The sequence below is a fragment of the Periplaneta americana genome, chromosome 7 (assembly GCF_040183065.1).
Source record: "Periplaneta americana isolate PAMFEO1 chromosome 7, P.americana_PAMFEO1_priV1, whole genome shotgun sequence".
NCBI lineage: Eukaryota > Metazoa > Arthropoda > Insecta > Blattodea > Blattidae > Periplaneta > Periplaneta americana.
In genome coordinates this window covers 11,111,197-11,123,776 of record NC_091123.1, presented here as the reverse complement: position 1 = coordinate 11,123,776, position 12,580 = coordinate 11,111,197, and the positions used below count along the sequence as shown (strand labels likewise).

The 12,580-nt window shown below is 33.6% G+C and overlaps 1 protein-coding gene across 1 annotated transcript; it reads right to left on the bottom strand.

Moving 5' to 3' along the window:
• Positions 1–938: 938 nt before the first annotated feature.
• Positions 939–10,283, bottom strand: LOC138702915 (endocuticle structural glycoprotein SgAbd-2-like). The gene is made up of 3 exons (XM_069830309.1): positions 10,233–10,283; positions 8,599–8,726; positions 939–1,210 (listed from the first exon to the last, which is right to left on the bottom strand). Exons 1-3 carry the CDS (start codon positions 10,239–10,241, stop codon positions 1,003–1,005), a joined length of 345 nt encoding a protein of 114 aa, XP_069686410.1. The 5' UTR covers positions 10,242–10,283; the 3' UTR covers positions 939–1,002.
• Between the last annotated feature and the right edge of the window lie 2,297 nt (positions 10,284–12,580).

The following is a 12,580-nucleotide window of genomic DNA, read 5'->3' as shown; positions in this document are numbered from 1 at the left end:
GGGGAATATGAAAAGTACAAGAGGAATATAAGAGGACAAGGGGAAGGGGAATAAAAGATTGTCAAGAGGAATACAAGGAGCACAAGGGAAATACAAATACAGTGGAACCTCTATTATCCGTGGTAATGAAGGTTGTGAAGTGAACGTTCAATCGAAAAAATCGGATAATCCGTACCATATAGGGTTTTCATAAATTAAGTACAGTTTCGTAATTTCCTCTTTTGTTTTAACATGGTAGGTATATAATAATTCAGAAGTTCACTAATTTAACAAAACTCCTTATGACAGCTGTCTGTGAAAAAATAGGAACAGTATGCATACAGGTCTCAAGTTGTAGATTTATACACTTTATATTTGTTTTTCATTAAATCGTGCACAGCTGTAATTTCTATTTCATATTCTGACGCGAGATGAACCACAGTTTCTCTTTTTCCAAACCATTCAATTACTTGTACTATATGTACTTTTTTTTCGTAGCACAACAGTTTTCTTTTGACACCTGTAGAAGACATTTTGCATAGAAGTTAGACAGTACGGCCTCTTTAAGAGTAGACCATACTGTATAAGGGTAAAGGTTTGTAAAGAAAACACTCTGTAGAAAAAAATTCGTACTAATGTAATATACGGTACTTCATATTTTTTTCTACATAAAAAAAGAGCGAGAGAGAAAGACAGTCGGTTAATCCACCAATCGGTTAATAGAGTGACGGAAAATCGGGATTCTACTGTAGGACAAGAGAAACACAGTGAGGAAAAGGGAGACACAAGGAGGGCAAGGAGAACAAAGTAAATACACGGAGAAGAAGGAATTCAAGAAGAAGAGGAACCCAAGGAGAACAATGGAGGGGATTATATTTTTATGTGATGGTCAATTTCCAAGTTACCCCCATCCATATCTAGTGAGGAGGAATGTAGGTGTACGTCCAAAGTGAGAGACGTTAAGTTAGAATGTGTTTATTGCTACAAAAACAAGGAACATGGCTACACGGAAACGTAGATAGTTTAGAAGGTTGCGGGCGGCGCCACGGGTAGATGCGCGCCCTCGGGGCGGAAGCCGTACTCGTCGGCCACGTAGGTGAGCTTGATGGGGTTGCCCTCAGGGCTGGTGAAGGAGAAGGAGCCCTGCTTGACCAGCACGTGGTCGCTGCCGTCAGCCGTGGGCTTCAGCGCGCCCTGCTCGCTGAACGTCGTGCCGTCCCCGGACAGGTAGCTGCGAACATCCACTTATGGGGTTACCTGACATTCGCTTTACAATTGGAGACAACTTCAAAAAATATCTAAACCAAGTAATCAATAGAAGCGGGATTCAAACCAATGAATTTCGGTGCAAGAGTCCCGATCGCTAATCCCCGACCAGGGAATAGTTCCTCGCAGAAAACTCGTTTATTGAACAATTATAACAGTAGAAAAGACAAATTTTTGTGTTTTATTTCTCAATCATGGCGACTCCAATGAGGGGAAAATATGCTTATGGCATCAGTTACAGTTGCTAGACATTGGAACTCGCTTTCCAGTGATGTAAGGGATCGTTGGACAATAACTTCAATTAGGTTAAAATTACATAAATTATTGCTTAACAGATTCATTACTGATTAATATTTGTTACTTATATTGAAACTAACATCTGTCCATTCTTATTGTTACCATTAATTTCTCTAAATAGAATACAAAATCTCTAATGGTAAAATTTCGTTACATTAATATTCTCATTATATCAATATATTTCAGATTTATATTTTGGTCCCTATAACATAGTTCTAGTAAACTTATGTTAAGGGGAGGCAGAGGTGAAATTTTCGAACAAAACTGAAGAAAAAATGAAAATTTGGTTTTTTCCATTTTTATTATCTTTATTTTGATATTCCGATGTTAGGTTTTGATTTTGTGCCCTTAAAAGTATGAAATTAAAACCAAGATAACTGTATTACTATATTATTCCCATAATAAACTAATACATATCATTATTTATATACCTTCTCCGAACATATAAATAAAAAGAAATATTGAACATTTCTTGCAATATGGTGCATGGAGCATTTTATATCAAACGATATATAGTTTTATAAAATTATTAATATTTACAGAACTATTGTACTTAGAAAGTTGAAACTTGGTATGTCCATTACTAATAACATACTTAGTATCCATGATCAGTTTCAAACAAATCGGATAAATTTTGTGGATTTTGAAATATTCACCTCTGCCTCCCCTTAAATTAATTCTCATCATTTTAACCAACTAGCTATCTCAACTTATTTATAATTCTTTACATATTGCATATAGATTGAATTGAATTACATTAGCTCATAAATAATTAAGTTATTACTTTTTCTTATAGTTTTATTTCAATTAAAAAAAAAAAGAATCATGTACTAGTCGTTAAAACTTAACTCAAGAATATTGCTGGAGAATTTTTAAGTGTATTTTAAATATTCATAATTTAAATATGTATGTAACTATTGTATTGATAAAGGCTGGTTGAGTGGAAGAGAAGGCTTTATGGCCTTAACTCTGCCAGCGAAAATAAAACATTCTCTTCTGAAACATTCTATCATCAATGTAAAACAGCAAAGATGTTTTATGCAACTCTCAAACACTGTCAAGTTATTGGCACCGGAAGTTGCAGTCGTCCACCTTTTTAATTAAGACGTTGAGATACTCGAATTTCTAAAATCCACAATTTTTTAGCTAAAGAGTTTAAATTTTTTCTGAATATGAGTATCAATATCATAATCACACATTTTTAAATTTCAATCTTTTTTCATAAACACGTTAAAAAAATTAAGCATATTTTAGTGAAAATCCTATTTATAAAAATAAATATTTTAATTTAATTGTTTATGGAATGGATCATTAGTAATGCCCTAGGTACTCTAATTTGTTCATTTGTAAAAAAATATATATAATTTCGTCCATGTTCAAACATTAATTTAAAAACGATAATAGACCCCTACTGTTTTACATATAGTTCTCAAACGCTCCATTTCACAACAGAGACTTCAATGAATAAGTATGCCAAGATTCATCACTGCAGCTTTAACCACTAAGAAATAAAATGAATTCTTGTCGTTGAAAACGTAGAAATATATTTGGATAATTAAATTTAAAGTTTTGCTTACACGTAACTCGTGAATTAACACAACTTCTACCAAATTCATTTTTAGATTTAATACACTGATATTATGTTATAAAATTTTCACGAAAATACTCCTCATGAAACCGTACTTTTTAGCGGGAAAATAAAAAAATGATTAAATGTTCAAAATACGACTATTTTCAGTAGTACATCGCTTGAAGGCAAATGCAAACAAGACGAAAACAATGGTTATCGGAAGGAAAATAAAGAAAGTAAACGTGTGAGTTCGAAATGAGGCAGTAGAACAAATGGACATCTTCAAATACTTGGGGTGTACTACAAGCAGTAACATGAGCTGCTGCCGGGAAGTCAGAAGGAGAATAGCAATGGTAAAGGAAGATTTTATTAGAAAAAAGGAGCATCTTCTGCGGATCTCTGGAAAATGGTGTGTTAAAAATTATAGCTCTCTATTAGAAACATCGCCAAGGAAAGCTTTTAGTGTGTGATGAGAAGAGAATTGTACTAAACGTGTTTTATAAGTTCACCAAGAAATACCTGAAGCCATCATTGACGGTATTACGGGAATTATAGGTGAATTTACTGGTGTTTCCATTCCGTTTGTTTGCACCGTTATGCATTTTGTACTGTACGAAGCATTTAATAAACAACGGTAAGGGTCAATTTCACCATGTTGCTAAAGTTCCTTGAACCAAAGATAATTTAAGTTGAGAGAGAAGTTAAAGTCTATTAAGTTTGTGTGCATTTCTCCATTGTAAAACTAAATTACCTAAATTTTCTGTAAGATTTTACAATCTTCTTGTTCCATAATAATATATATTTCAGAAGGCCATGATGTTTGTTTAAGAACTGATCTTCATTTGTCATCAAGTTTTGCCAAGTCATTACTGCATTTATAGCCTTGTAATGGATAGCATTTAAATTGGCTAAAATACGTTAACCATTAAATAATTTACAAGCTAAGATTTCAGTATAGAGTGAAAACTTGTTTTTAAAAGGAAACCAGTTCTTTATGAGTAGTGTTATAACCTATAAAAGCAAACTGCAAGCTTTATCAGATTAAAAATGTATCGTTTACAAAATTAGATTTGCTACCAGATTGTGAGGTAAAATGATTTTTTGTCTAGACCTTTAAACATAATATATAAAATAAAAGTGTTTCTCACTTAATATATCAATTAGTGTCACACTTACTTATCAGATGGAAATTTCAAATCATCTTCAGTTTTTAGTAACATATCGAGTGCTAATTTTTTTTTTTAATAATCTAAATCTAATTAGGAAATCTTTGTCATCCATTGCGTCGAAAAATTCTGTTCTGTCTGGAACTATTGTCCGATGTCTTGGAATTAAATCATCACACTCTTTAAAAATAATGTTCAACAGTCTTTCTGTCGTATTGAGTTCCTAATCTTAAAACAGCTTTAAAAATTTAAATGACAAACTATTAATCAATTAAGATAAATATAGCTTAAAGAGTTAAAGAACAAATGATGTCGGTGAAATGCTTTGACTCTTTATCTAGTAGGTACTTGAAGTATAGTGAATACATTTTATCTTTCCACCCTCGCGGATGTAGAGAGGACGCGGTAGTACACAGCGAAGCTGCATATATGTGGGCGTGGATAGATAAAATGTATGCATTGTACTTTTAAAGTATTTTTTAAGGTAAATGAGTTTGGTGAAATCGGACCTAAGTCCTTTAAAAGACTCAAATATCAATGTCATTCAAGTGTTCTGCTACGATTCTGTGATACGAAATACAGAATAGTCCTCGAATGTAGCGGCCAATAGAAAGTGGCAACTTATACAGCTACATTAGATATCACGCGATTTTGTTTACCTGTACTTTTTAATAAGAGCGGCAGAAGAATACATTTTTCAGGAAATCGCGGCAACTCAGCGCTTAAACGAAAGGCTGGTAATAAAGAGGTTTCGAGTTACAAATTCGTTTATTTTTCATCCTAAACCTTTTAAGCTTATAACGCTGTGTAATTATGATGATGATGATGATAATAATAGTAATAATAATAATAATAATAATACTAATAATAATAATAATAATTCACTTAACATTAAGATCCATGCATTGGATTTTTTGGTCCTCATGAACCATCTCAGCTACCGGGACTGCAACGTGTCACAGTTCAAGCAATATAAGAGAATGGGCCCACGTTCAGTCTCTGTAGTAGAAAAATAAATCTCCATATCCATGCCGGGAGTCGAACCCGGGCTTACTGAAATTGTACCACTTGCGGCACAGTGCAATATTGCCAGAGTTTTGACAAAATTACTTTTAGATTTGTGTACCTGCTGGTGCCATCATCAAACCAGTCACAATGAAAGCAAAAAATTTCATAAAACTAATATTTATGGCGTGTTACCATAACAACCAATCTGCAAAATTGTACCTAAGGGGAGGGAATAGTGAAATTTTTTGGTAATTTATACATAATTTTCTTTTATTGTAAATACGATTTCTGCAACAACTTAAACTCGAGATTAGTTTTTCTTTTATAAATATTGGGGCCCAAATATAAGAAAACTAAGATAGATATATTTCAGTCATTTTTTTAAATAATTTCAAAATTTCTCGAATATTTTACTCCTAAAAGCACGTTATTTAAAATTTCTGGGACACAAGTTTGATGTTGGCTTTCAAACTTTTAAGATAAACAATTATTACATTTTAAGCATTAAATTTTAGAAGCGCTTTTATAGAACTATGGAGGCATATTTTTAAAAAATGTAACAAAATGACGAATTTCTATTACAGAGGAGAGTTTCGTAAAAGCCTACCAAATATCATGCTCATAACAGTAATAGTTCTCAAGATAGTAGGCCTATATAACCATTTGTATGAAATAAAGCAAATCATTAAAGTTACTGGAAATTTTAATCAAACTTCAGTATTATTTTAAAATCCTGTGCAGCAGGAATTTAAAAATGGCGTCACAGCATCTGACAAGAACATAAACACGCTTTGATTTTATGTAATGTATTTTTCGCATATCAAAGATTATTTTAAACTTTTTTTTTATTAACTAGTTTTTCGCCATATTTAACTACCTCCTCCCCTTAATGGAGAAGTGATATTTAATTCTGTGTTGTAGAACTAACATCTTAGCATTCCTTTTAACAAAAAAATATTTTTGCATGCCGTTTGTATGTTCAGCTCGCATATCTAGCCTGGAGCTCAAACTATAGGCATCCATCCATCTTGGAGACGGAGCGAGTTTGCAGAATCTGTCTGCGTATTTCACCCGTTGACCATAATCAAGGTGACACCGCGATCCGACCGATTTGTTATGCATCTCAAACAGCCGGGGGCGCCGTAATCTGGCGGCGGCGGCGGATTGAGGAGTTCCCGCCCCTCCCCAAGGATAGCAGCGATTATGATAATGAGTGACATCAGAATTTGCAGCAGAACATTTACCTCCGTGATGTAGAGCACGGTGGACGGACCCGCAGGGACGAAGAGTTCAATTCAGACAGACAGTAATTTATGGCTTCTTATCATATCTGCATTGTTAATTACAACCGCTCTTCAGAGTCAGTCTTGTTATGTGGAGTTAACACAATCTATGTTAACTGTACGCGGCTGCTAGCATACGAAATTGTGATAACTGATATAAGGAAATCGCTTTTAAGTTCATTTTATGTGCATTATTAATTACAATTGAACCTTAGAGTCGGTCTTATTATGTGGTGTTAACACACTCTATGTTAACTATATGCGGTTACTAGGATACGAAATTATGATAATACTAAAACTGACATAAGAAAATCACTATTAAGTTCATTTTATGTGCATTATGAATTACAATTGAACCTTAGAGTCGGTCTTATTATGTGGCGTTAACATATGCGGTTGCTAGGATACGAAATTGTGATAATACTAAAACTGACATAAGGAAATCACTATTAAGTTCATTTTATGTGCATTATTAATTACAATTGAACCTTAGAGTCGGTCTTATTATGTGGCGTTAACACACTCTATGTTAACTATATGCGGTTGCTAGGATACAAAATTGTGATAATACTAAAACTGACATAAGAAAATCACTATTAAGTTCATTTTATGTGCATTATTAATTACAATTGAACCTTAGAGTCAGTCTTGTTATGTGGCTTTATATTTTAAATACATGCGGTTGCTAGGATACGAAATTGTGATAATACTAAAATTGACATAAGAAAATCGCTGTTAAGTTCATTTTATGTGCGTAACCTTAGAGTCAGTCTTGTTATGTGACTGGGATGTAAATAGTAAAAATTTTGGTAGGCTTATATTTTCTGTACAAAATGCACCCTTTCTCAATTTCTACCAGTCAGAAATATTTCAGACTTTCAGAGAACAATCATTATAATTAGTCCAATGTATGATTTAACATAGACATATTATAAAATTTAAATTAAAAAAAGGAGTTAACCTTAAAAGTGAAGCAAAAATAATATTCAAAATTTCATTATATGAAAAAGTCCATAACTTGGAGACCAAATTATATGTTCGTTTTTTAAATCCTGTTAAATTGACGCTAGAAGTGTCAGGAAAAATTTCATCACTGTACTCCCAATAGTTTTCTGAGAAAAGGTGCATTAAAAGCCATTAGTTCAAAAAAGGTTAAGATAAGAAGGTCCGGGTTCCCTTATAGTTAGCACAATCTTTGTTAATTATGTACTCGTATATGTGGTTGCTAGGCTACGAAATTGTGATAATACTAAAAGTGACGAAATGAAATGATTGTTAAGTTCATTTTACGTACTATCACAATCTAATATATGCTGTCATGAAGCTTGAGTTGTGAGGGTGCTAGGAACAATAGACTGTGCCGGTACTATTTCGTATTGACTGTAATGAGGCGATATTAGTGTTCCTAGTGGTTAGCAACTATCTATGGATGCATATTTACTACGTATTGGGCTTAGTGACTGTATAAACTAGACTGTGCCTTAGAATCAAATGTTTTGTGGTGGTGTACTATCCAGATTCCGGTGGTGTTTTATGCGTTAAAAACGAATTTCGGCGTCAGATGTCTGAAGTCTAAGGATATTAACGACTAGACGGCATTACGTGCAATCTAATTTGTTTTGTTTGTTTGTTGTCCAAAGTAATTAAATTTTACAGCCCCGGTAGAGAGGCGAATGTTGTAATATTTGCAATTTTATACTGCCACAATTTGAATAAGTTAGAATAACTAAACGCGGCAATGAAATCCAAGCTTCAAAATTGTTTGATGTTCCCACAAGAGGCAGCCAAGTTCCTCAAGGCACAAGTCATAAAACATGCAAATCAATAAGAGATTGCGATCTCTGGTATGTTGATAATTTGCCTGTCCACTCGTTTAAATTAAATTGCTCATCATATTGAATTGCAAAGTGCGGAGGGATCCATGAGGAAAACTCGTTGGAGCGAAAGACCTCGCAGCCCTCTATTTTGTTGTGGGCGACGATAAATCTGAAGGGTCATGCTAGCGGTGGTGGTGGTGCACCCGTGTTACCTGAGAGAGAACTGTCCCACGTCGTCCCTGACCTCTGTGCGCTGTAGTACTGGGATCACACCCTGTCGCACTTCCTGTGGGAACGGCGACGCCACTGCAACGGCCACGAGCATAAGGAGGGCTGCAACCTGCAACATAAGTATGAAATGGCATACCATGAAATACTCCAAATGCGATTGGAGTTAAGAGAATTACTGAAAATATCTCAGACATGATCACAAGAGATGGTTTGGACAGTTGAAGCCTGAACAAATTTTACAGTAGAGTTCAATGCTAGCAGAAAAAGAAGAAAAATAAAAAAAAGATGATTGTGATAGTGGTGATTATGATGACTAGAACCCGGATGTTTAGGCATTTATAACGGTTAAAATAGGCAGGCAAAAAAAAAAAGACTATAAAAACGTAAAAAAAAAGACACAATAATCTTTGAAAAAAACATTATAAATTTTAAAAAGGCATAACATATTTCAGCAATCAATTTAAATTATATCACATAACTCACATATTTACTTCGTAAGTGACACATGTTGACTTATAAAATATTTTCTTTTTCGTGATTAACTGTCTTTTCACAAATCTTACATAACAAAACTCTTCCATCGGTTGAAAACACATGGGCACCAAATTCACTAAAGTAAGCATGAAGTTTACTTCGCAATGGTTTACTGAATTTAGGCATTCTAGCTAACCGATCTTACACCTTCTGTCACACGACAATAACTGACTGTTCCTCACTCAAATTTCTTTCTGCTACAATAATAAACACGTGTAGCACAAAATTGTAACAGTAAGATTTGAAAATATGAAAGCAAACAATAATTGGAAATGCTACGTAAGAACTTATATGAGAACGGGCTTAATATTTAAAATTATAAAGCCGATTGTTGGTATCGTGAAGACGTAACAATATTATATTTGTAATTATGGATTGTCGATCATTATGAATATTACACCAATAGTATTAAAGCACGATTATTAGCAGATGAAGTACCGAAATAAATTATTTTTATTTACTATTGTTAGTAAAGTCCTAGATCATATATACCCAGATTGCTCGGCGTTATAGACTTTGACGGTAACAACATTTGTCAGGTTTACTATACTGCCATCTAGTTGTTACATAAGGAGTCACGTCGTAACTCACATTTGAATTGCATTAGCGACTGTACTGCCATCTCGTGTTCGTTTACGGCGGACGGGTGGCGATCCTGGCGGTTGTTCTCTTCAAAGTGTAACCGAGTTTAACATAGGAATGAGCAATCTATATGTGAGCTGGGGTAAAGTCAATCATTGTGTCAAATATTTAAATTTCATTATATATTACGATAGTTAATTAGAAAATTGCAAATAAACAAGAAATATTGCTTTAAAATGACAAAAAAAACATTAAATAAATTTTGTTAGTAAGAAACACCTTAAAAAGGCAAAATAAAAATTGGCCCTATCACTTTTACTCCAAATCACATTTATATCTATGCAAGTAATGATTTACTTCCACCCAGTAAAAAAGGCATTTTGCCAAACACCCGGGCTCTAATGTTGATGATGACTGTGATGATGATAATGATGAATACCAAACTTCAAATTCGTCGGTGGTTGCAGATTTAAAAACTAGACAATAGCCTGATACTCACTGTCTGCATGGTTGTCCTGGATGTGCCAGCGAAGGAATGTCAGTCTGTAAGTATTCACCCCTTATATATATTGCGCACAAGGGGGAAATATTTTGACCTCGAGCGAAGTTGTGGCAAACAGTTGCAACACAAACCAAGTGGGTAGAAAGTTTCACTACACGTTTGCTTTGCATGATCATTTAACAACTGTTTACCAATTTGTACATTTTTAACCCCTGCGTCCTGAGAGCTAAATTATCGTTAGAGATCAATTTTAGACTATGTCACTTTCCTCTTAATAATTAATATTAAACCACAAATGCTAATTTTATTACGGTTATTTACGAAATAAATCAGAGAAAATATTATTGTATCTCATTGTGGAGGGACACAACTTTCAGGGTGATAGTTTCAAACGCAGTAAAAGTGAAAATATTAAGAAATATTTAGAAATAGAAAAAGCTGAGAACTTTATTTAGATAACAGAACAAACCATAATTAAAAACAGGCCTAAATCCTTAAATTGCAATGTATAAATAAACACTATAAGAAAAAGTAATAATACGCACACACATTAAAAATAAAACCATAAAACCAAATTATTTTAACTCCTGCTATACTGATACAATAATAATAATAATAATAATAATAATAATAATAATAATAATAATAATAATAATAATAATAATAACAACAATACTTACTTACTTACTTACAAATGGCTTTTAAGGAACCCGAAGGTTCATTGCCGCCCTCACATAAGCCCGCCAGCGGTCCCTATCCTGTGCTAGATTAATCCAGTCTCTATCATCATACCCCACCTCCCTCAAATCCATTTTAATATTATCCTCCCATCTACGTCTCGGCCTCCCTAAAGGTCTTTTTCCCTCCGGTCTCCCAACTAACACTCTATATGCATTTCTGGATTCGCCCATACGTGCTACATGCCCTGCCCATCTCAAACGTCTGGATTTAATGTTCCTAATTATGTCAGGTGAAGAATACAATGCGTGCAGTTCTGTGTTGTGGAACTTTCTCCATTCTCCTGTAACTTCATCCCGCTTAGCCCCAAATATTTTCCTTAGCACCTTATTCTCAAACACCCTGAACCTATGAATAATAATAATAATAATAATAATTTATTTTAGCTGGCAGAGTTAAGGCCGTAAGGCCTTCTCTTCCACTCAGCCAGCAGAAAGTGTATATACATATGTATGAACTTACAAAGAATTCAACAATTTGATTTAGATGAGAGTTACATGTATACAAGAGTTATTTACGAATTAAACAACAAAATACTATGAACTATTAATTAAACACTGAAATAAACTGTGTAGCAGAATGAAGCTAAAATACATAGAATGTTAATATATTTCAAATAATATTAGATAATAGAAATAGATTATTATGAGACACTTTTGAAAATACAGCACTATCAGGATGATGTCTAAAGAAAGAAGTAACAATGTAGTCAGTGATAGTTTAAATCAGTATGATTGGAGTGAAATGCTAATAAGGTTATCTTTTAAGCTGTTTTTAAAGGTGTTTGTTGTCTTGCAGCCCTTAATACTTTGTGACAAGGAATTCCATTGACGCGAGGTGGATACTGTAAAAGATGATGAATAACAAGATGTTCTATGAAGAGGTATACTTAGCGTGCCACAGATAAGTGATCTGGTATTTACGTCGTGGTTAGAGTATAGATAAGAGAAACGAGACGAAAGGTAATGGAAACGATTAGAGCTTAACTTGGCGATTCCTACGTGTGGGTTGCCGTTGACAAGACAATCGATGACAGCAGAAAATTTGGAAAAATATTGAATTTTTAATTGCGCCTCCAAACAATAATTAAATGAGGTTGAATCACATGAGTACCTGTAATTTTTTTATCACTGTGCAAAAATACATTTAATAAAGCTTAGATTTTAAGTTACATATTTTTTTATTTCCTACATATTTTTTATTTCATATTACATAAAATCCGGTGTCTAATTTTATTATTACTTAAGAATTTACATGTAATATGGGTCTGTCTTGTTGCTCAGCTTCTCTTTTTTTATTTCTAGATTATTCCTTAAGAATTCATTTGTTATGTGATTCTGTCGTTTTACTCAGCTGCAATAATTCTTAATATGGTTCTGTCTTGATACTCGGCTACAATTTTCAGCTTCTCTTTTTTTCCTAGATTATTTCTTAGGACTTCATATATAATATGGATCTGTCACGTTATTCAATTATGATTCTCAGGTCATCTTTATTCCTAGATTATTCATTAAGGCAGTGGTTCCCAACCTTTTTTGACTGACGACACACTTACTGAACGCCCACGATATCGCGACACACTTATTTGTTTTTGTTAATAATATTAT

Coding starts and splice junctions, on each gene's coding strand:
- LOC138702915 (XM_069830309.1), bottom strand. Junction 1,211..8,598: donor GTGGGACAGTTCTCTCTCAG/GTAACACGGGTG, acceptor GGATGTTCGCAG/CTACCTGTCCGGGGACGGCA.